The 25,325-nt window shown below is 47.2% G+C and overlaps 1 protein-coding gene and 1 pseudogene across 1 annotated transcript; one reads left to right on the plus strand and one right to left on the minus strand.

The window, feature by feature from the left end:
- Positions 1-10,768: 10,768 nt before the first annotated feature.
- LOC118631196 lies at positions 10,769-11,207 on the minus strand (annotated as a pseudogene).
- A 4,779-nt stretch (positions 11,208-15,986) lies between these two features.
- On the plus strand, positions 15,987-21,494 carry LOC118630575 (ral guanine nucleotide dissociation stimulator-like). The gene is made up of 7 exons (XM_036262435.1): positions 15,987-16,001; positions 16,435-16,542; positions 17,877-17,987; positions 19,442-19,635; positions 20,241-20,327; positions 20,956-21,146; positions 21,295-21,494. The coding sequence occupies exons 1-7, from the start codon at positions 15,987-15,989 to the stop codon at positions 21,492-21,494; spliced, it is 906 nt and encodes a 301-aa protein (XP_036118328.1).
- The last annotated feature ends 3,831 nt before the right edge of the window (positions 21,495-25,325 follow it).

Below are 25,325 nucleotides of genomic sequence, written 5' to 3' on the forward strand. Positions count from 1 at the left end.
ACCACCCTGTCCCATTTTCGATTGTACACCACCCTTCCCTTCTTTTCACCCTCAGGAATGCATATGAGGACCAAGTGATGGATGTCATATAATCATAGAAAGAAGTTTGAATCCACATTAAAAGAGAGAGGGAAAAAAAAAAGGAACAAGGAAACTATCAACAAACTTCTGTACTCGTTAGGAAAGCATGACCCATGACACTCTGCTGATGAAGTTGAATGTGGTTGCCAGAGCGCTCCCCGAGCATCCTGGGATCACTCCAGTTGCCCTGCAAGTTGACTGCCATCCTCTCCATTCAAATCTCCGTCAGAGATCGCTGTACCTGGGTTTAAGGAGACCTCTCTGGCGCTCGAGTGAGCATGACAAGACTGCCTCACATTGTACCCCGAAGCATTCACAGACTCACATGGCCACATTTATAGTTTCTTGCTGCTAATTCTCTTCAGTGACTCTTGGGACGGCCCTGTTTCTCACTACCACCTCTCTTCCAACCCTTTCAATGGGCATGAGAAATGAACATTGCCATCAACTGAAAAGCGTGTAGGATTTGTAGTCAGATATCATGGACTTCTGGCTGCACAATCCCATCAGCCTCCCTGACCACACATTTCTCATTTGTAGAATAGGAAGCAATTTGTTTATTCCCTTATTCAACAATTACCTATCAAACATTTACCTCCTTCCAGGACTTTGCTTATCCCAAGATATTAACAAGTCAGGGTTGCTGTCCTTGAGGAGTTTGCCCAGCTCCACTCCTGCCGGAAGTCAGCTGGCTGTTCTGTGAAGCTGTTGAGAAGATCATTGGAGATTAACCAGGGGATATCTTCCCAAAGGACAAAGGCTAAGGATCTCGGGGAGCTGGAGTTTCCTCCTTGCTCCTTGGGCAACTGGCTCAACCTTCCCAAAGCCTGTCACTTTAGTGGTAAAATATGAAACGAAATGTACGATAGAGATCCAAAGGTGTAGACTTTGCCCTTAGGGATGATGGTAAGAGGACAAAGATGTTAAGAGATTGGCCCAAAGATCCAGTGGTGTTGTGTTGGAGCTCGTATGAGAACCCTAGACTTGACTCTTTTGCAGGAATGTTTGCTTACCCTGCACATTGATGCAGAGGACACTTTTTGTTGTTTCCTAACATATTCCTTGTAACAAAACCCATCTTGTTGTGTTTTCTCTTATTGCAGCTGTGTACATTTCTGATACATCAAATACTTTCTATATCTATGTCCCTGTCTCAGTCAATCCAAAGAGGTGCCGTTTTATAATATTGTCATCTCATCAAATGCACATACTCTTATATTCTCTAATAGGGTTTCAAAATTTCCCCACAGGGGTATCATGTGTTTTAACTTCCATTTTTTTTCTTTTAGACAGAGAGGAAGGGAGAGGGAAAGAGAGAGAGAGAGAAACATCGATGAGAGAGAACATCGACTGGCCACCTCCTGCATGCCCCACACTGGGGATCTGACCCACAACCTGGGCATGTGTTCTGACCGGGAATCGAACCAGCAATCTCTCAGTGCATGGGTCGACGCTCAACCACTGAGCCACACCGGTCAGGCATTAACTTTATTTATTTATTTATTTATTTATTTATTTATTTATTTTAACAGAGAAAAAGGAAGGGATGGAGAAAGAGAGGGAGAGATAGATTTGTTGTTCTACTTATTTATACACCCATCGGTCAGTTCTTGTATGTGCCCTGACTGAAGATCAAACCAGCATCTTTGGTGGATCGGGACAATGCTCTAACCAACTGAGCTACCTGTCCAGGGCCGGTATCATGTGTTTTATAAAGTTCATTCCTACATGCTTTATGGTTTTTGCTGATTTTGTAAATGCTATCATATTTTCTAATTGGTTATTACTGGAAGGAGTACCCTGGAAGGAGTGTTTTGTGTCCACACCATATAGAAAAATGCTTTTTTTTTTTATTGATAGAAATCTGGCAATCTTGCTGAACTATTTTATACTGGCAGATTAATTTTTAACAGCTTTATTTAGGTCTAATTGACATAATAAACTATATTTAAAATGTATAAATATTTAAAATATGTTTTTATTGATTTGAGAGAGAGAGGAAGGGAGAGGGAGAGGAAGAGAAAGAGAAACATCAGTGTGGGAGAGAAACATTAATCGGTGGCCTCCCGCATGCACCCTGACCAAGGATTGAACCTGCAACCTGGGCATGTGTCCTGACAGGGAATCAAACCTGCCACCTTTGGGTGCACAGGACGATGCTCAACCAATTGAGCCACAGTGGCCAGGGCCATTGTTTACATCATGTATTCTTCCTCTTTTCTGAGGGCCGGGGCACACCTCCAGTCGTTAACACCAGCTGTGTGACCTCAGCCAGGTCATCTCACCTCTCCGAACCTCAGTTATCCCCCAGAATAAATGCAGATAATTAGAGATGATATTTAAAATATTTAACTCTTGGCAGGGACTCTGACCAGCCTGAAACTTTGGAAGCCCTTGTGCTAGAGCAGAGTTCCAGAGGCCCTCTGCCATACCAGGCGTTTACATTTTGGTTGCCAGATTGGGTGGGGAGTTCTGAGTAGGAAGATGCAAGGCAGGGGTCAGGGTGGGGGAGTTGGGAGTGAAGAATAATACCAATCAGTAGGGATGTTTTTCAGTATTTCAATGACCTGTACAGTTCTACCTGTGCATACCTCTGGACATCAGTCCCGAATACGTAAAGCTACCTCCATAGTCTAATTCCCCACCCGCGGGAATGCTGAGCTCTCCAACATTCCTCTGTGGTTTCTCTAAGGAAATCCCACATGGCTCAGTTACAGGGTCTTAAAAACCCTGCTACCCTAAGGCTGAAAAGCTTCTCTCTCCCCTTAAGTGTAGCATGGAGTTCACCAAGACAAGGTACCCGATGCCTGTTTAGGCATGCTCTCCGGGGCCCCCGAGGCAGACACCTGTCTGTATGCCCTGGAAGGAGTGTTTATGTCCGCGCCATCAGGATGCAGCAGCAGAAAGGTAAGGCTCCAGTCTGGGCTTAGCTACTTCCTCACCAGTGCTTCCCGTGTGGGTGTCTCTTCCCTCCGTCATGCAGGGCTTGGGCTGTCCAGTGGGGAAAGCCTTTGATGGGAAGCCGAAAGGAATTTAAACAGTGATTGTTAAATTACAGGAGTCATCCCTCTCCCTCTTTTGATCCTGGTACCTGTTCTATCCCATTTCAGAAATGGATCATCTTCGGGCAAGGAAGCCAGAGTAGGCTGCCTCTTGTCACTGGACTGAGGGCCACAGCCCTCGGTGGTCCTTAACTCCTGACTCCTGTCTCACCCCACCCCAGACCAGGCAGTGTGGGGAGGGGAGGTGGGGCAGGAGCTCAGGCCAAGAGAGGAAAATGGGAGGTTTTGTTGACGGTGAATGGTACCAGGTATTAGGCCTCAGTCCTTGCATTCACCTAAGAGAAGAATTCAGAGCCAAGGAACCGAAATACAAGCAACGTTTATTTAGAAAGCCACAGAGGTAGAAGAAGTGAGCATGTTGGGCTGCGTGGACTCAGGAGGCAAGTTACAGAGGCAAAAGACAGGCCCTGGGAGCTTAGGAGAAAGAAAGCACAGGCGTGCTCCATGCCCGGCCAGTGTGGCTCGGTTGGTTGGGTGTCGGCGGTGTACTGAAAGGTTGTGGTTCGATTCCCCGTCAGGGCACATGGCTGGATTTCAGGCTGGAGCTCGGGAGAGGGCGTGCAGGAGGCAGCCTATTGATCTTTCTCTCTCTCCCTCTCCCTTCCTCGCTCTCTAAAAAGCAATTTAAAAAGGTACACACTTTGAGGGAAGAAAAGGGGAAGGAAAGGCACAGCCCTGCTCGAGAGAGATCCTGTGTGTTGTATCCTGTATTCTGAAGCTCTGCTACTGAGACATAACCATTATGTCTGTAATGTCTTACTGACAAATCTTTATCATTATGAAATTACCCTTTTGATTCCTGGTGATAATCTTTGCTCTGTAATCTACTCAGTTTGATATAACCACTGTAGAGTTGTTGTTTTTTATTAGCGTTAACATGATGTATAATTTTCCATGCTTTTACTTGTAAATGATTTGTGACTTTATATTTAAAGTGCACCACTGTTAGCATTAAGTAGTTGGGTCTTACTTTTTTATCCATCCTGGAAATATTTATCTTTTAATTGCAGTATTTGGACCATTAACATTTTTTAAAAGCTTTATTGAAATATAATTAACATACCAATGCAATTCACCATTAGAAATGTATAATCAATTTTTTATTATAATCCCAGGATTGTGCAACCTCATGACAATGTAATATTAGAATATTTTTGTCTCTCCCTTCCCCCGCAAAAACCCTGTACCTATCAGCAGTGACTCCTTATTCCTCCATACTGCACCCCAGCACTAGGCAACTACTAATCTATTCTGTGTCTCTGGATTGGCCAAGTCTGGACAGTTCACATAAATGGTATATCACACATGTGGTCTTTTGTAGCTGACTTCTTTTACTTTGCATAATGTTTACAAGTGCATCATGCTCGAGCATGTATCAGTATTTCATTTGTTTTTTTTGTTTGTTTGTTTGTTTTTTTTGCCAAATAACAATCTTTTGTATAAATACACCATATTATTTATCCACCCATTAGTTAACAAACATTTGGATTATTCCCACTTTTTGGCTATTATAAATAATGCTACCATGATCATTTGTGCACAAGATTTTGGATACACATAATCTTTTTATTTCTCTTGAATATATATACCTAAGAGTGGGATTGCTGGGTCATTCAGTACGTGTATGTTTAAAATTTTGAGGAACTGCCAAAGGGTTTTTCAGACTAGTTACACCATTCCACATTCCTGCCAGCCATGTATGAAGCTTCTCATTTTCCACATCCTCACCAACACTTGTTATTGTCCATCTCTTTGACTGTGGCCAGCTAGTGGCTATGCCATGGCATGTGACTGTGGTTTTGATTTGTATTTCCCTGATGACTAGTGATGTTGAGCATCTTTTTATGTGCTCATTGGCCTGAGTTGTGAATAGTTTTGTATTCCCCACTAATATTCTTGACCTTTGTTTTGGGATACAGTTTTATTACTTCAAAATAATTTGATGTTTTTGTCTTCCTTTTAAAATTTGACAGGCAGTCTTAAGATACCAATGGCATGTTTCACAGAACAAATGTTTCAGAACTTTTTGTGGAGCCACAAAGACTTCGAATAGCAACAGCAATCCTGAGACAGAAGAACAAAGTTGGAGGAATGACCCAATCTAATATTAAACTATACTGCAAGGCCATAGAAATCAAAGCAGCCTGGTACTGGTATAAAAACAGACACATAGATCAATGGAACAGAATAGAGAGCTCATAAATAAATCCAAGCCTTTATAGTCAGTTCATATTTGACAAAGGAGGAAAAAACATACAATGGATTAAAAATAGTCTATTCAATAAATGGTGCTGTGAAAATTGGACAGATAGATGCAAAATAGTGAAACTAGATCATCTTCGTACACTGCATACAAAAATAAACTTGAAATGGATTAGACTTAAATGTTAGACTTGAAACCATAAAAATCACAGGTAGTAAAATCTTGGACATTTCTCATAGCAATATTTTTTTTCTGATATATCTCCATGGGCAAGGAAAACAGAAGAAAAAAATAAACAAATGGAACTACATCAAACTAAAGGAAATCGTCAACAAAATTAAAAGACAACCCACTACATGGGAGAATATATTTGCCAGTGATACATCTGATAAGGGATTAATATCCAAAATTTATAAAGAACTTATAAAACTCAACACCAAAAAACAAAACAAAACAAAACAAAAAACAATCCATTTAAAAATGGGCAAAAGACCTGAATAGACACTTCTCCAAAGAGGACATACAGATGGTCAATAGACATGAAAAGATTCTCAAAGTCACTGATCATCAGAGAAATGCAAATGAAAACCACAGTAAGATATTACCTCACAACTTTCAGAGTGGCTATCATCAATAAATCAATAAATAACACATGTTGGCGAAGATGTGGAGAAAAGGGAACCCTCGTGCACTGTTGGGAATACAGATTGGTGCAGCTACTCTGGAAAGCAGTATGGAGTTATCTCAAAAAATTAAAAATGGGACTGCCTTATGACTCAGAGATTCCAGTTCTAGTAATTTATCTCAAGAAACTCTAAACACTATTTTGAAAGGATATATGCATCCCTATGTTCATCGCAGGTTATTTACAATAGTCAAGATTTGAAAGTAGCCCAAGTGTCCATCAGTTGATGAGTGGATAAAGAAGTTGTGGTACATTTACACAATGGAATACTACTCTGCTGTAAAAAGGAAGAAAATTTTACCCTTTGTGACAGCATGGATGGACCTGGAGAACATTATGTTAAGTAAAATAATCCAGTTAGAGAAAGACAAGTACCATATGATTTCACTCATATGTGGAATTTAATGAATAAACTGAACTACCAAGCAAAATACAGACAGACTCATAGATAGACAGCAGGCAGACAGCTTTGGTGGGGGGTAGATTGGGGTGGTGGTGGAGGGATTAAGCAAAAAAGTAAAAAAAATGAGAGAGAACTCATGGACATGGACAACAGTGTGGTGATTATGGGCTGGGGAAGGGGTAAGTGGAGGTGGAAGATGGTATAGAGGGGATAAATGATGATGGGAAAAAAAAGGTAAATTTAATTTAAAAAATGAGAAAAGTTTTGACAGGCAGGACTGGAGCAGTGTTCTGACTAGGCATATTTATTCCACAGTACTGAAATAAGACCTTTCAATGTAATATATTCAATGTCCCATACATCACATAGTAGGAACAGGCACTATTTCCAGGCCCATGTGAGCACCAGACATTATTACCTTTAATCCATTTGCTCGGTTCTTTCCTTGGCTTTGGGTAGTTCCCTTGCTGATCTGTTTTCTAGTGAATACTCTGCAGTTCTCTAGGGCTCTCTGACTGGACCATTCTCTCCTTTCCAGTACTCTGTTCTGTAAACTCTAGCTGACTTAGTCTTCTTGGAGTTTCAGCTGTTAGCTCAGCTCAGGGGATTCCCCATGGTCTGCCTGGGTTTCCCCTACCTGTGCCATAGCCTAGAAACTCTCTCAAGCCTAAGTTGGGACAATTGTAAGGCTCATATCAATTATTTTCAGTCTCTTGGAGATCAGTTTCCTTCATTGCATGCTGTTGAGTGTTTTGAAAATTGTTTCATATATTTTGTTAGTATTTGATTGTTTCCAGCAGGAAGGTTAATCATGACCAGAAACAGAAGTTCTCTCTCGCTCTCTTTTTTAATTGTTGATGATCATATAATCTTCAAATAATAACAATTTAATCACTTTCCTTACAATCCTAATACCTATAATTTCTTTTTCTTGTGCTATAGTTTTTTCCAGGATCTCTAAAACTGTGATAACAATAATGGTCATAGTAAGTTCCCTTGCCTTATTTCTAATTTTATTAAGTTTTTTTTTTAAAAAAACAACAACAACAAAAAAACACATATAACGTTTGATGTTGGTTTTAGCCAATAAACTTTACTAGCTTCCTTCTGTTTCATTTGAATCAATAATCTCCTTAGCGCAAATATATGCCAAGTGGTTTATTTTAGGTGCTGGGCATAGAAAGATGCAGGTGGTAAAGGTTTTGAGGGTGAACTCATAGCTTAGTAGGGAAAGCAGAGAGCAAGTCAGCTGTTTCAAATGCTGAACAAGCGATATGTCCAGGGTGCTACGGACATAGAGATAAAGGGCATTTGACTTGCCTGAAAGAAAAGGCATCAGAAGAATTCAGCAAAAACTTCACAGGGGCAGTGATTCTTAGGCCTAATTTACAGAATGAGTAGGAGGAGTTCAAAAGTCTGACTAAAGGCAGAACAAAAAGCAGAGAGTTGTGAAAGCAAATAGTCTATGTGACTGTGAGCAATGAGTGTTTGAGGGAAGGATGGAAGTGGTGAGAAGGGAGATTGGAAACGTAGATTTGGTTGGGTCATAATGACATTTGGATACACTAACTTTCATTCTGGAAGGAACCTACTCTCCGAGTGGAGTAGAGGTGAATCTTTGAATCATATTTATGTAGATATGGGACTTAAAACTCTGGGGATATGTTGTCTAATCTTATTGTTTTATGGTTATCAGTGTCAACCAGATGAAGTGATAAAAGAAGTCTAGTGGAGCCCGGCCGGTGTGGCTCAGTGGCTGAGCATCGACCCATCAAGAGGTCCAGGTTTGATTGCCGGTCAGGGTACATGCCCAGGTTGCAGGCTTGGTCCCCGGTGTGGGACATGCAGAAGACAGCCAATCGATGTTTCTCACATCAATGTTTCTATCTCTTTCTCCTTCTCCCTCTTTCTCTAAAAATCAATAAAAATATATTTTAAAATAGAAGTCTAGTGAAATAAAATGACTTGGGCAGGGGGCATTGAAGGGGGCAATCCTGCTTCATAGATCTGTGTCCCCAGTTTTTGGATTTTATAAACCAGTAACATTTTCAAAAGAATTTAAGTTACAAAGATGTTAAAATATTATAACAATAATAATAATAAGAAGAAGAACCATAGACTATCATGCCATATCACAAATAACAACAATGATATAAAAAACAAAGACAAACAGTCCTGGCTGGGTTTCTCAGTGGTTAGAGCATCAGCCGGGGGCCAATGAGTCATAGATTTGATTCCCGTCAAGGGCATGTATCTCGGTTGCGGTTCGGTCCCTGGCCCTGGTCAGGGTCAATGTGTCCCTCTCACTTTGATGTTTCTCTCTCTCTCCCTCCCTCTCTCTGAAGATAACTAGAAAAAAAATGTCCTTGGGTGAGGATTGAAACAAATGAAAAACAACCCGGCCGGTATGGCTCAGTGGTTGAGCGTCGACCCATGCACCAAGAGGTCACCTGTTTGATTCCTGGTCAGGGCACATGCCCAGTTTGTGGTCACAATCCCCATTGGGGAGCATGCAGGAGGCAGCCAATCAATGTTCTCTCTCATCGATGTTTCTATCTCTTTCTCCCTGTCCCTTCCTCTCTCTCTAAAATCAATAAATGAAATAAAATAAAATAAAAAACAAAGACAAATAAGGAAGACATTATCTCAGACAGAACAGTTGGTACCCTTATTCTGGTATGTTATCTAACCCAGGCATGGTGTAACAGTGGGGTTCTCAGACTGGGAATGAGAGAGGGCGACAGCAGGATAATGAGGGGATAAATATCTTGGGCAGGTGCATCCTCCGATGTGTCCCCCATGTCTCACCCTCCTTCTACCTAGGGCTCTCTTTCGAGGCTGGGAAGAATGATGGACTGTGGTTGGGAGTCCCATACTAGCACACATGTCCCCGTGGGTGGCTCACAGCTTTAATGGTCCTGAGTTTGCTCTTCCTATCTAAGAACACGTTCCTATGACCATTGACCAGCTGATAACATTAATCTCGTCGAGATTAGGGAAGCAGCAGGAGCTAATGGCTCCTTTGATTGGGCCTGAAATGGTCTGACCTCAGCACTCAGTCCAGAGGCCTCGGATGGCCCTAGATAATGGGCAGAGCGGCATCCTGGATCCCTCCGGATGAAAGGTCTTCTCATACTTGGCAAAATGGCTAAAGACTTTTGGACCTCACAACTGCACCGACTGCCCTACCCCTTCCCAGCACATCTGAGCCAATGGACTGAACAAGGAATAAGCACCACGGCCATCGCGATTCTTATTAGGATCTGAAGGGGAAGGATAGAGTCTGGCCACTCCCCCAAGCTGATATGTTTATCTTCCACAATAGTCAGTTTCTGATTACATGCAACGCTTTGGAGACATTTTGCTTTCTTTCTTTTTTACATTTTAAGACTAACTTTAATCTCAAAAATCACATACCCATTCACCTATTTCTTTTTGCTGATTTCACTTAAACTTAAATGCATGGTTTGTCAAACAAAGACTGTAAACAAATATTTACCACGTCTGTTACATGTAACACACAGAAACAGCTTTTCAAAAATTCATTGACCTTCCCCATGACATTTATTACAAATACAGGTAACAAAACAATCCTGAACATATTTTTACACTATTGGGAATCAGCACCCATACCGCTTCAAAAATGAAAGCAAATTGTGACAATATTCATTGTACCTGCTACTTTCAACAATTTAAATTGAAGTTCTTTCACTAAACAAGATGGATAAACCATGCCATTTCCCTTTTCCTTCTTGAGATTTTTACTTTTTTAGAAACACACGTGTTTCCACAGCTATCTGACACTTCTCACCATACTTTCTCTGTACACCTGAATCCTGTTTTGAGCACTCCAGGTTTATGTTTCAATGACAGTGCCTTAAAAAATTGTGCTGCATTTTTTCTCCTGCTACCTAAAACACAAGGTGTGTACGTGTATTAAATCTATTCTTACGAATGTCCGGGTCATGTTTACCAGCTGGCGTTCTTTTACTTAATGTGTGGTTATTTTGGATTGTGATTGATTTTTTTTTTTTTTTTATCCTCACCCGAGGACATTTTTCCATTTTTTGTTCAGATAGAGCGGGAGGGGGAGAGAGAGAGAAACATCGATGTGAAAGGGACACATCGAGTGGCTGCCACCCGCACGACCAACCAGGGCCGGGGACAAACTGCAACCGAAGTACGTGCCCTTAGCGGGAACCGAACCCGAGTCTCTCTGTACCTCAGGCCGACGCTCCAACCGCTGAGCCAAACCGGACAGGGCTGATATTTAATCAAGACATTAACATGAATAGAAGATTGTTGATTTAAGACAAGTTTGAGATCCACTAAAACTAACTGTTGTGTGTTTGTCCTTCTGGTGGCCATGGAAGCTTCATATTTTCTTTGGACATCATTAGACGTCTTAGTTCTTGAAGTACAACTTTAGTGCTATGTGAATTTTGCCATTTTGCTAATACTGGTCTGCTCCGTGCATCTACCATTCCACTGGAATTACTGATTCCATTCATACTAATTTTGGTTACAAATTTAACTGATGGAGGAGCTTCTGGGTATTTAGGTCCACATTCTACCTTCAGGCTATATATTCTGTTTTCATAATTTGTCCTTGGTGGCCCAGTAATCATGCCTGTCCACCCTTGTAAGTGTCATATCTTCATCATCTTCAAGGCCCCAGCTAACCGTACCATCGCCTACTCCTTTTTGTCCTTCCTCAAGTTCTTCCAACAAGCAAAAATTACGAGGAACTTTACCTCCTGTGGAGACTGCCATCTTCTCCTGCACCCCGACGCAGCCGTCTCACATTTTGCTTTCTTATAGCCCGGGGTATTCTCTGCCTCTTATCACTCCCAAGAGGCTTAGCTGCTAACATCTTGGTCAAGGTCGGGGAGATCTGTACCCTACCTGTATCTGGCAAGACCACCTCTTGCTGCCTCTGGGCCTGACTACACAAAACTTTAAAACTGCCTTTCTGCCTAGCCAGCACAGGGCCCCATGCTGCAGCTCTGCCAGGCTTGCACGGGACCCGTGATGTCGCTCAGCCAGCAGCACAGGGCCCCATGCTGCAGCTCTGCCAGGCTTGCACGGGACCCGTGATGTCGCTCAGCACAGGGCTCCATGCTGCAGCTCTGCCAGGCTTGCACGGGACCCGTGATGTCGCTCAGCCAGCAGCACAGGGCCCCATGCTGCAGCTCTGCCAGGCTTGCACAGGACCCATGATGTCGCTCAGCACAGGGCCCCATGCCGCAGCTCTGCCAGGCTTGCACGGGACCCGTGATGTCGCTCAGCACAGGGCTCCATGCTGCAGCTCTGCCAGGCTTGCACGGGACCCGTGATGTCGCTCAGCCAGCAGCACAGGGCCCCATGCTGCAGCTCTGCCAGGCTTGCACAGGACCCGTGATGTCGCTCAGCACAGGGCTCCATGCTGCAGCTCTGCCAGGCTTGCACGGGACCCGTGATGTCGCTCAGCCAGCCAGCATAGGGCCCCATGCTGCAGCTCTGCCAGGCTTGCACAGGACCCGTGATGTCGCTCAGCCAGCCAGCACAGGGCCCCATGCCGCAGCTCTGCCAGGCTTGCACAGGACCCGTGATGTCGCTCAGCCAGCAGCACAGGGCCCCACATTGCTTCTCTGCTATATGGCACAAAACCTCACAGCTGCCTCTCGACCAGGCCTATAGAGGGCCCCATGCTTCCTGTCTACCAGGACTGCATGTGGACCTGTGCCGCCTCTCTGCCGGATGACACAGAACCCAACAACTGCCTTTCTGCTATACTGCACAGGACCCTACAAAAGCCTCCCCACCAGTCTTGCACAGGATGCCATGTTGTCTCTCTGCCAGGACACACAGGGCCCTTTCTGCCATACATGAACAGAGCCCAGTGATGCCTCTCGGACTGAATGCAAAGGGCCTACAACTTCTTATCTGTCAGGCACGCACAGGACCCCATGCTGCCTCTCTGCTACACTGCGCAATGCCCTACAACCGCCTCTCAGCCAGGCCTACAGAGATGCCCTTGCTACCTCTCTGCCAGGCTTGCACGAGACCCCACGCTGATTCTCTGCTAGTCTGCACAAACCCTACAACTGCCCCTCAACCAGGTCTACAGAGGCCCACATGCTCCCCAGCTGCCTCTAGAGAGTGCACAGGCCTCTCACTGCTTCTCCACCATACTGCACAGGGTTCTAGCACAGCTCTCTGCCAGACTGCACAGGGCCCAGTGATGCTCCTCAGCATGACAGCACGGGGCCCTGCAACTTCCAGGCACGCAGAGAACCACATGCTGCCTCTCTGCCGGACTGCAGGGCCCTAAAACAGCCTCTCTGCAAGGCCAGCACAATTTCCCATGCTAACTCTTGCCAGACCTCCACAAAACTCCACGCTGCCTCTCTGCCGGGCCTGCAGTCAGCCCCACGCAGCCAGACCACACACAATCCTACAACTTCCTTTTTGCCAGGTCTGCCAGGGACCTACAACTGCTTCTCTGCCAGGCCTGCACAGGACACCATGCTGCGTCTACACCTGGCTGCACAGGGCCCAGGTTTGCCTCTCTGCCAGATGGCACCAAGCTCAACTGCCTCTCGGCAAAGCTGGCAAAGGGCCCTATGCTGCTTCGCTGCCAGGCCTGCGCAAAGCCCATGCTGCCTCTCCTTCGGCCTGCAGGGGCCCCCTGCCATCTCTCCTTCGGCCTGCAGGGGGCCCCTGCCATCTCTCCTTCGGCCTGCAGGGGGCCCCTGCCATCCCTCCTTCGGCCTGCAGGGGGCCCCTGCCATCTCTCCTTCGGCCTGCAGGGGGCCCCTGCCATGTCTCCATCAGCCTGCACAGGGTCCCTGCAACCACTCGGCTGCCCTGGGCAGGTGCCTTCACCTGCCTCTCTGCCTGGCCCGCAGAGGGCCTTACAGCTGCCCTTCCCAGCCTCCAGTTCTCGAAATCTCATGTGTTCAGAAACTACCCAAAAGACTCAATCAAGCAAAGACGTGTGTGTGTGTGTGTGTGTGTGTGTGTGTGTGTGTGTGTTTCAATCCTCACCCGAGGACTTTTTTCCATTTTTTTTGTTCAGATAGAGTGGGAGGAAGAGAGAGAGAGAGAGAAACATTGACATGAAAGGGACACATCGAGTGGCTGCCACCCGCACGACCCAACCAGAGCCGGGGACAAACTGCAAGGTACGTGCCCTTAGCGGAAACTGAACCCGGGTCTCTCTGGACCGCAGGCCGACACTAACCGCTGAGCCAAACTGGCCAGGGCAAGATGTGTGTTTTTTAACTACTGCTGAGTAGAGACTGGCAAGCAAGCTGCTTCTCAAACACCTAAAATCACACTTGATATTTATAGAGTTGGAAGAAAAGAACTAAAAGGTCAGAGGACAGAGGAAAGGTTGGGGGGTGGGGAGATGGCGGTCATTATCAATCCATTTACATGGTATGGGATTGACAACAGGTACCATTAATAAACCATCACATAGCCATATTCTCTGAATTTATTCAGTTTTACAATCCAAGCACAGAGGCTAGGATCTATATGTGACATAGGGCAATCAACAACCTGTTTTCCCAAAGCTGGGATTTTCCAAAACAGGACTTTTAGTTTTCAAAGCAGACATTCAGGCAAAGTGAGACAACTGGTCACCCTAATGTTTTATATACATCGGAGCAAACCCTGCCTTCTGGGACCTTAGGTCTTGGGGACACTTGAGGGACATGAACCCACAGCACATAAAACAGCATCTTCTCCATTTCAAACTCCTGGCTAGCCTGGCTGGCCCACCTTTCTGTCTTATAAGGTGTTTGCAAAATCATTTCCAGTGTTGGGGCAACTCACAGCATCGAACACACAAGAAGTCTAAAAGCATAAGAACTTGGAAGCTTTACTCATTGAATCCAGGTTTGTCCCATCGCACAGCATTGTCATTCCACTACTGAAGTGTTTCCTTTTCAAATCTCAATAACCCACTTCCCTCAAGAAAAACAGAGCCTCAGCGAACTGGAATTGGACGTCGGACCGAGCGCAGGCGGCCTGCGGAAGGAAGTGGTACGAGAGGGATCCCGCTGTCCTCTTACGGAGGCAGCTCAGTGCGCTTGATTCGCACTCTGCGTCAGGTTCTTCCCGATTCCAACTTTAACCTGCAATACTTTGTTTTAAGCCCCTTCGTCCCTTTCTATTGTACAATTGAGGCACAAACAACATTGCTTTCAAACCTTGTGCCAGTAAAGCACAGATATGAACATCACACAACTTCTGCGGACCAAGCATCTGGGCAGGTTTGGCTGGTGCCTCTGCCTCAAGGTCTCCATGAAGCAGGAGATGTGTTTCAGCTGAGGCTCGATGGACAGGTTTCCCCTCGAGGTCACTCGCCTGGTTTCCGTCAGGACGCAGTTGGGCCTGAGAGCCCGCGTTCCTGCCTGTTGGCTGGGCACCCCCTCAGCTCGCTCCTATGGGGCATCGACATAGGGCGGCGCAGAGCATGGGCGCAGCTCTGCCCGGTCCAGAGATATGACAGAGACAGAGTCAGACACACGCACAGAAAATGAAATAGAGGCTGAGAAAGGAGGGGACTCAAGAATGAGAGGACGAGAGAAGTGACAGCCCTGACATCCCTCACCTGGGCTGATTCTCAGCTGTTCAGAAGCAGTTACTAGGCTCTAGGCGGACACACAAGGGTGTTCCCACCAGGAGGCGGATCACTAGAGCCTCTGTGAAGGCTCCACCACATGGCCCACATGAGGCACTTGGTCTCAGTCTAAGTCTAACAAGAGACCACTGGAAGGTTTTAGTCCAGTGAATGACAATATAGGAATTTTCTGTTATTTCAACCTCTTAAAGGTGCAGACCTGAAAATGAGACAAAGGTGGGCAGTGACTTCCCTGAGATGGACTTCGGCCTGCTTTGAGTGCTGTTTCATACTACGTCCCACTCATTCTTGTCACCCTTCCACCTCTACGTTTGTGCATCAGATTCATGGGACGCCTGCCCACAGGTGTTAGAGGCTTATGTCCTCCACACCTGATGACGTCCTTAGGAAATGGGGTCTAGCATCACCTCACTGTGCAGGTGGGGAGACTGGGGAGGCTCCTAGAGAAGCAAAGGCTTCCCCAGGGCACAGAACTGATAAGAAAAGGGAGGTGTGAACTCAGTGTTCTCCAAGCCGGGGACCTGGGACAGTCCCAGGAGCTGTGGGGAGGCTGTGGTAGGTTATGGTGGACAGGTGTGGAGATGACCTCGGGGAGAAGGCCGAGCGGCCAACAGCCCAGAGGGGGCTCTAAGTGGCTCTGATTGGAGGAAGGGGCCCGGGTCATGGAACCTTGAAGGAGTGACCTCACTTCCTTGGTGACAGATCCCCAACTGAAATTAGAAGTGGTAACCAGGCACCTTCATTCTAGAGACAACCTCCCATCAGTTCAGTTGACTGGAGACAGTCAGGAGACTAGGATGTTTCTCTGTTGCTTCCCGAGCTCCCGAGGCTCTGGGCTAAAGAAAACCCGGAGTGAGGGATGTTTCTCTTGCTGTAGAAACTGGCGCAGGCGCCACCGCCGACAGTCCTCGTCCTCTGGCATGAGGCAGCGTCAGGTAACCGAGGGCAGCCCAGGACAGGCCCATCCAGGCCAGGTCCCTACTGGGGTCCCACCCCGGCAGCCCCACACCTCTTACCCCTCCTCCTGGGTATGTATGGTTGTCGGGGGTGGTGCGGGAGAGCGTGGGATGAGGGGCGCTGGTCCTGGGCAGGAGCAGGTTGTTAGGTGTCGGAAGCCTGGCGGGTCTGTCATGTTCATACCCCAGGTCCTGGCTGGCAGGAAGGGAAGGCAAGTGCTGGGGACCAAACTCATCTACCCATTTTTTAATTGGGAGTCCTCAAAGTATCATCTTGTTCCTTCTCTGGCTGGAGGTCTTTGCAGAAGCCCCTCTGTGCCTAATCTGAGAGGCAGAATTTGTGGTGGGCATCTCCCTCCGTGGCGATGTCCACTGACACCTCCTGGCCTGGTGGCAGGCTTTGTCTTTGCAGAGCTCTGAGGACACCGTAGAAGAGTTGGCCGACGGGTTCACTTACGCCACCAACCGGTACAAGGGACAAGGGCGCCAGGCCAGGAAGCCCGTCTCGCGCCGGGCTGAGGTGAGAGCTGACCCGCACCCAGAAACCCACGCTGACTGGAGTGGGACACGAACCCAGACTCAGCTCTGGGGCCTCAAAGTGTTACTGGGGAAGTTGAGGTATTCCTCTCCCCAGGGACTGCTGGGGCTGGAGTCTTTACCGTACCTCGAGAAAAAGAATTTTCTACGACTCGGGCGGGAGAATGAATGATTTTTATTTGCATGGAATTACTTCCCTGGGTCTCCCTTCGTCTAGTCCTGGAAGAAGTGTAGCTACGGATTCAGTAGAGCTAAAATCCGAGCCAGTGTCCAGAGTTTCTGTCCCATGTTGCCACCCGGTCCAGTTCAGCATCAGGCTAGTTGCCGTCCATTAGTCCGTTGTGTGGAGGGGTCTGCACGGCCATGGGCCACACAGGAGAATGCAAGACAGCAGGAGAGAGAGCCCCACTAGCCAGGAGTCAACAAAGAGAAAAGAAACCTAGAGAACAAATTTCTTTGTTCAGGGAATTGAGTATCCCAAATCTTCATGCTCCCCAATCTGGTCAGCAATGTGTTCCCTGACTGACAGGCAAGTACCTTTGCTGGTCCCCGCAACTTTACTGGGCATGTGTCTTCTCCCAATGATCTGTGGGGAACAGACCAGCTCCTGGGGAGTGTAAAGCTGTAGTTTCCTGGCAAGGCTGCCCAAATCCATGCCTATAATATTTGGCCTTCCCTTTCCTCCTTTCCTGCTATGAATAACTTGGTTAATTACAACGGTATCAAAAGTTTTCACAGGCCCACTCCTGAAGAAATCTGTCCCTCCAACTCTCCTGAACAGGTTCCTGGTGGGGTAGAAATTCAGCCTTCATGTATTTGTTGGAACCGCAGAGAAAAAAGTCTTGCTTTCCTTGCATTTTTCATGTTTTGATTGTTGAACTACCTACACCAGGTATCCTGTGGGGTAGTCAGCTGGACTGTCTTTGCAGACCTCTAAGCCTTATATATCATCACACCTGATAGGGTATTTTTTACCAAAAACAAAAAACAAACAAACAGGGAGTGATTAAGGTATTAGGTACATTTCTCTGCAACTTGTCTGACAGAGCAAGTAGGAGGCGGGCCAGGTCCGGAGTGTGGCCTTGTTCATCTCCATATCAGCCCAGGAAGGATGTCGTTTTCCTCAGTGACTGAGCCTTTCAGTGCTGCTGACCTTGACATGATGCGGTTGTGCCGCTAGTTCAGCGGGCTGCTGGGATCAGCCTCGCTGTGTCCTCACAGACTGTGTCAGTTTGCTAGGTCTGCCACTTCCCAGGACCACAGGTGGGGGGAAGCTTCCCGATCCTCCTGCCTCAGTACCCGGCTTGGTCTTTGCAGAGCTCCAGCGAGGACATCCTTGAGGTGCTGGCCCGCGGGCCCGACTACACCACCTACCGGGTCAGGGTGCAGGTGCACCGGGCCAACGACGCCGGCCAGTGCGAGTCTGAGGTGAGAGCTGGCCCAGGGCAGTCTCCACACCCAAACCCCCAAGATGTCAGAGAGGGTCAAGACCCAGACTCAAATCTGGGGACACCTGGGGGACCTCCAGGGCTTCCCACCGGAGTGTCCACAGTCCCGTGCACCAAGGAACCTGGACCTCCACACCCTCCCTCAGCCACAGGGAGGGTAGAAAGCCACTCCTTACGTACTTGCAGGAATAATAGAGAAAATAGTTGTTTCCCTCCCAGCAGACCAGGAGCACATTTGCATGTTGCTGTTTTGTTGGTGCACTGCAGGCCCAGGGGTCCTGTGCAGGCAGCTCCACTGTCCTTGCAGACCTCCTCCAACACGGAGGGCGTCTGCCACAGCGATGCCCCTCTCAGTGCCGCCGGAACTTAATTACTTCCTTAAAGACCATGAGCCCAAATACAGGCATGTTCTGAAGTTCTGAGGGTTACAAAGTCATGGAGTTTGAGCGACACAATTCAGCCCCAACATACACTGTCCCCAGGTGGGGATACCTGCCCAGGGACGGGACTGCTCTTGGCAGGACGTGCACATGTCTGTCCTCACAGCTGCAGGCGGATCCACATCCAGAGGCTGTGGCAGTGAGGTCGCCAACAGCACTTTCTGGTGGTGGCTGCTGCCTTGCTCCAGCCCGGCCCCGGGGATTTCTCACTCATCGAAATGTTTACCAATCTGACGTCAAGCTGCCCAAGGCAATCAGTGTTCCTTGATTGGCGATTGCCTCTGGGGTACCTGGACTCACCGTCAGCTTTTCACCAACCATGTGGACTGGCTCCTTCCTGTGGGTGTCATCTGCTCAGATTTCTGTCTGGTGATTGACTTTCTTCAGCCTGGAGTCTCCAGGCATTGGCCCCTTTGTGGAATCTGGATCTCCATATGAGGGTCTCAAAACACCCATTAAAGTAAAAGGATGAGAAATAAGTGTCTTTTTTGAAGTCAGTGGTTTTCCTAGGTGTGTGTATCCTGTACACTCTCTCTAAACTGGGGAGCAACAAGGTTCCCAGACCCTCTCCCTCCATGTCAGGACAGATGAGTCTCAGGCAGCTGAGAGGGAACGTCATGCAGGATGGTTCTTAGTCCTGACCTGTATGACCTTGAGCAGCCATCTGACATCCTAAGCGTCTGGGTTCTCATCTCTGTAGCGGGGATGTCTGCTGAGGACTCATGGGGACAATGTCCTTCACACAGACTATTAATACAGAAGGTCTGATGTTCCTCAGCTGAAAACATGCCCAGGTCATAATTGTATAAAAATCCCCCACTCACAAAACTTAAATGGTCCTTTTAAAACCTAGAACCTCACTGGGCATGGGCACCCCTGTCCCTCCTCTCTCACATGTCCTGAGGTCTGGCAGGTCCAGGGTGAGCTGCAGACCTCCATCCTCCTGGGTTCATGGTGATGCCGCTGACTGGATGTCCCTCCTTGTCCCACCCAGTGTGCAGCCGAGTTAACTCTTAACCTCCGTGAGGCCTGCAGGATGCGTGCCCTCCAGGAAGGCACACTGGAGAAGATGGTGGTGTCCATGGTACCAGCTTTCCCAAGTGGAAAAATTCCCCACATTTCCACCTTCACGTTCATCCACCCGGCCTTCTCCAGAGCCCAGCTGTTCCTGGACCAGCTGTTTACTAGGTGAGCACACGCCCCCTAGTGGTGACTCTGCCCACTGCTAGCCCTGTGTCCTGAAAATGTCACCACATCTCGCTGAGCCCCGGTTTGCTCCTCTGAAAAGTGGGTGATAGAGGATAAACCTCGTGGGATTCTTGCAGGGACCACTGTGGAGACAAGCCATGGCAGGTCTGACCTGCTGCCTGGCTTTGCAGAAAGGGCTGCTGGATGTGTGCGGTTGTTCTTGGCAATGACTTCTCTCCCCATGAGAAGTCCCCTGACACATCCAGCGGCGGCCTGTGGCATCTGAGTTTGGAAAAGTACATGGGAAAATGTCTGTCAAGCAGTTTGAGATTTTACCTGGCTGGTCTTTGTCCTTGTCCTTGGTGTAGCAAGATTAGGGATGTCTGGAGACAGCATCCCCAGGCCCACTAAGAGGTCCGGATGGTTCTGGTTGGAGTTCATTGACTAGACAATGTGCATGGAGCTCCTACTGCCAGCAGGCACTTTGGAGACACTTAGCCTGACTCAGGGAACAAAGCAGACACAGTGCCTGGGCCTCAGTTCCAGTCAGCGAGTCAGGCTGTCACACTAGATGTCATCTGCAGGTGCTGCCCACGTTCCATCAGATCTGATGCCATCCAGGTGTTCTCTACATCTGGAAATATGCAGCCATATAACGACCAGGGTGACACACCCCAGGACCAATTGAAAAAGTGAGTGGTCTTTGGGTCCAGAAGGAGGCCTCCTGTGTCAACAGAATGAGGGGCTGCGGGTGGACAGGGGCTGGCAGAACCCTGATCTTACACGTCTGCTGATTCCCAAGGGAGGGCTGAGGTCTGGTGGCTTCCACTCCAGGAGGACAGGGTCAAAGAGCACTGTGGGTGGGCTTCCTGGCCTCATATAACCAGAGGGGAGGCTGGGCTGAGCTGTCCCCAGGAGTCCCATCCCCACCACAGACCGTCCTGCTCTGCCTGCTTTCTCTCACCCACTCCCCTGACCACCATCGCCAGGCCCAGAACAGGACGTGGGGAGCAGGCTGCTCACACCCTGTCTCAGTCCTCAGTCCAGGTGCCCAGTGCTCAGAGGGCTGGGTGGGCAGTGCACAGGCCTCCAGGACAGCTCTCGGGGGGAAGAGGAGACTCACACAGACTCCATGTTAGCCTGCTGGGTCACCAGGCCTGCAACTCCCAGGACAGCCCCAGGGGCCAGGGATGGCATGGAGCTGACCTCTGGATGGGCCGGGCAGGCATACGGGCCCCGTCTGAAGCAGGGTGCCATGGGAGGGCCGTGCGGGAGGAAGGACCAGGACTCTGACTCCGTTGCCCTCCTGCCTCCCCGCAGGGCCATTGCTTCTATGGTGGGAATCTGGCCTGACCAGGTGCAGGGTTTCGGCCAGCCACGACGCTTCCCCGGGTGCAAGGTGAAGCAGGCCTTCGTGCAGATCAACTTCCCTGCCTCATACCAGGTGGGCTATACCCACCTTCTCTGGGTGGAGCTGGAGCATCTGGAGCCCACGGAGGCAGAGCTGGAAGGTGAGGGGCTGCAGTCTGGGAAGACAGTCGGTCGGGGTGGGTGGGCTCAGGGGCCACAGTTCCCCTGGGGGTAGTGGCATCTTTCTTTCTTGGGGAGGGCGCGGGAAAGCCACGCATGTGCCTGAACCTGTCTCTTCACCTGCTCCAGAGCCACCCCCAGAGCCTCAGCTTGCTCCGGAGTCCAAGGAAGGGCCTGCCCGGGGGCGCGCGCAGGATCCAGCGAGAGGCCCCGCCCCGGCCTGGCCTGGCCTGAGGCAGTACCTGAAGCCGTTATTGAGGCGGCTGCTTTCTGCACTCAAAGCCTTAAGTCTCACTGTCTTAAGAGTCCTGAGCAATTATCCTAAATAAAGAAGAGGAATATATTTATAATAGCAAAAAACTATAATGTCCAACAATACCAAGCTGTTTATATAAAGTATATTCCATTAAATTATATACTCTGGAACAAACAGAAATAAAGTTGATTAAAAATATGTGGACAGTCTGGCCAGTGTGGCTCAGTGGTTGAGCGTCGACCGATGCACCAAGAGGTCACTGGTTTGATTCCCGGTCAGGACACATGCCCAGGTTGTGGGGGGCATGCAGGAGGTGGCCAATTGATGTTCTCTCTCATCGATGTATCTATCTCTCTCTCCTTCTCACTTCTCTCTCTCTTTCAAATCAATAAAGGTCAATAAATATTTTTTAAAAATGTGTGAACAATACCTACTCAGTACACGCACATCCTCCAGTGTACACATGTAGACACTGGAGGTGGAAGCGTGCTCACTCTGCAGTACGCCTTTAACACCTTCTAAAACAGATTTAATTTCTCTGATAATTAAACACATATAAACAAATAAAATGAAGAAATAAAATTTGGAAACGTATTCACCAAAATGTTAACACTAGTGAACTCTAGCAAATGGGCTCCTGGATGTGACCGTTTCTTCTCTTTTTGCTGAGCATAGTTTCTGGTGTTTGTACAAGGACCATATATTCACTATAAGACATATTAAGACTAAATCTTTTTATATATTACACTTTAAGAGTCTTCAAAGTTCAATAAGCTCACCATTATCAATAATATCTTTCTAAGCATTCCTGAGTGCCGTGTTATATTTTGAAATGGTCTCATTAAAAGCAAAAATTACTTACTGGGCTACATTCTACTGCCCTCGGGGTTTCATTTGCTATTTGAGTCGCGGTAACCACTAGAGTAGCTATTAACAATATTTAAAATCACTAGGGATAGACAGAGCATTGCTTTGGTTGCAACTGCAATAATTGCAAAGAACTACCTCCAGTAAGCAGCAATCCTCCTTCCTCCTCATCGAGCCCAGAATGTCACATGCCCGTCAAATCAGCCCGGGCAGCGGCGGTGGCTCCGCTGGAACAGGGCGGCACGGAAGCGAGGCAGCATCCCTCGTCCTGCCGGAGGCCACCGTTCACGGCCACGACTGGAACAACCTGTCACTAAATTAAACCCAACACGTCAAACAGTGTAAGCAAAACAAAACATGATTGCAGTGCAGTCTGTAGGTGAGTGTCTGGAAAGAAGGCGCGCTGTGTGAGGGGACCCGTGCAGATGCGGCCGAGCCCGCCAGAGGTGGTCCCCCGCAGGTTAACACTCTTGCTCTGAGGGAAGACACATGTCTTTTCTTTCATTTCACATTTGCTTGGAATGAAACCAGCTGGTCTATAAACTAAGCCAAAACTCCTCCGGTATCTAAATAAAGAAACCTAAAGGTCCACTCTAACTGCATTTTAAGTTTTGTAAATTTAATTTCAAAAGGTTAGATTTGATCATATTAGGCAGAGTAGTTCAAGATACTAGCAAGTAGATTTGAAATAGAATTTCAGGATACCTTTCCTCCACCAATCCATACAGAAGAAATATCAGGACCATTAGTGTTCATAGTATAAGCAGGAAGACCATGATCAGCACTTTCCAGGGCCAGTCCCCTCGTGGGCAGAAGCAGCGTCCTGCGGTAGCAGTTTGACACTAATCTGCCCCATGTCCCTTGCAGTTGAGACGGTTCTGGCCAAGGTCTCATGAAAGAGAGTCTCATAGTTGATTTCTGAGACAATATTTTACTCCCTGATAAAAAGCACAAGAATAAAGAGAAGACTTTTTTTCCTCTCTTTGGTGCTGGGAACTGTTGCCACCTGCTTGTTGCTGGCAGCCACCTTGTGACCATGAGGGAAGAGTGAAAAGAAAGAAACTTGCCCTACATCATTGAGCAGCTGAATTCAATCCTGGATCCACCTTCCTGTGGATTTGTTATTTTGAGAGAAAAACAAATCTCTGTTATTAAAGCCATATTTCATCAGTATTCTGTTGCTTATAATCTTCAGCTTCCACACTGAATGAGACCCTTAAAACTCCTGATAGTGGGCAAGGTTGTATCGTTTCATGGTATTGCCAAAAAAAAATGTGTGTGAGAGCAGAGAGGAGGACAGAGGAAAGATGGGAGATGTTTGAAGGATCAACAGTCTTTCAACCATCCCAAAGGGAACTTTGGGACGCCAGGCATGACTCAGCTCTAAGCAGGGGTGGGAGAGTGTGACGCCAATGACATCGCAAAGTGTAGCCAGAGGAAAGGGGTGAGGGAGAGAGAAGATTGGAAAGGGAAGCTAAGGTCAGATCATGGAGGGCCTGGAGGGGCATACTAAGGATTTTGGACTTATTTCTAAAGGCCATAGGAAACCATTGTAAGTTTTCAAAAGACAGAATTATATTTACATTTTCAAAGGTTCTTCAGGCTGCAGGTAGAGAATGGTTGGGAACAGGGCAATACTGGATGTTGACAGATCAGAGCGAACACATCCTATCAAGAGGCAATGTGGCTTAGGACTCTCAGTGCTAATCTTGATCACTTCAAATTAGAATCATTCCATCAGGAATGTCAATGTTGAAATCTATGACACAGGGGATTCTTCAAGGAACTTGCCAGGTTAATTGCAGCAGTTTTAATAAAGTAGCAAATTATGCCGTGTCTTTTCTCAGAACAAGAAACTCTAGAGAACAAAGTGAGAGAACTTGCCAAATATGAAGATTTACTAAAGTGATGAGGAAAGGGGTGTGAAGTCAGCTCAGAGATTAAAAAAAAAAAAAATAGATCAGTGGCTCATAGTAGACACCAGAAACAAACTCACCCATGTCTAGAAACTTGAAAAATGATGATGGCATTGCAGATTACTGGAGCAGAGAAGTACGAATCAATAAAGAGTGTGGATTCGTAAGACTCTGGATAAGGTGGGGTGGAATCAGATCTGAGTGTCACTGCACTTAGGAAAATCAGTGCCATGCGCATCAAGGATTACATGTATGAAGCAAAAACATTAAACATTTGGAAGAAGATATAGCACAATATTCTCATAATAATATAAGAATTATTTAAACAAAACCCAAAACAACTGATAAATGTCACCAAATTAAAATATGAAACCTCTCTGCTGAAAGGACACTGTGAACAGGGGAAAGGTAAGCTTTTGCTGGTGCACAGGGCTAGGTGAGGGTTAGTCCAGCGTTTAGAAAGAACTCCTGAAAACCAGTCAGGAGAGAAGCAGAAATACAGGAGAAAAATGGACAAGACCCATCAACAAGCACTTCATAGAAAGAGACCCATCAGTGGCTGAAAAACACACGCAAAGATGCTTAACATCACTAATGATCAGGAAACGGGAACTAAAACCAAGATGATGATGCACAGTTTTCCCCCTAGGAAGATTCACCAGGATACTCAGCAATGAAACTGGTCCTCTGTGCTGATGCCTGAAATAGAGCATTATCTTATAAAGCCATTTTTCTCCTAGTTATATCCCAAGCAACCCCTACGCAGGTGCCAAAGATTTCATGTACAGGAATGCTCACAGCACAGTGCTTTGTAATAGCAAATAACAGGAGAATAAAATGTGGTATAGACAAAAAACAGAATTCTACACAAAAGAATGTATGTTGGTGAAAATAAGTCAGCTACAGCCACACGCTCTGGAGATGAACGTAGAATGAAGTTAAGCAGACAACGCAAGATGCAGAGAGAGCCAGCGTATGACATCGTTGACATGGAGTTGGAACCCGTTCATAATTTAACGTGCTTTATTGCTTAGAGAGGCACACGTCTGAGGGAAATCAGAGACATGCCAGACGTAACATTTAAAAGAGTGGTTGGCACCGGGGAGAGGGGGCTGTGCTGG

This window comes from Molossus molossus, unplaced genomic scaffold (assembly GCF_014108415.1).
Source record: "Molossus molossus isolate mMolMol1 unplaced genomic scaffold, mMolMol1.p scaffold_m16_p_15, whole genome shotgun sequence".
In the NCBI taxonomy this organism is placed as follows: Eukaryota; Metazoa; Chordata; class Mammalia; order Chiroptera; family Molossidae; genus Molossus; species Molossus molossus.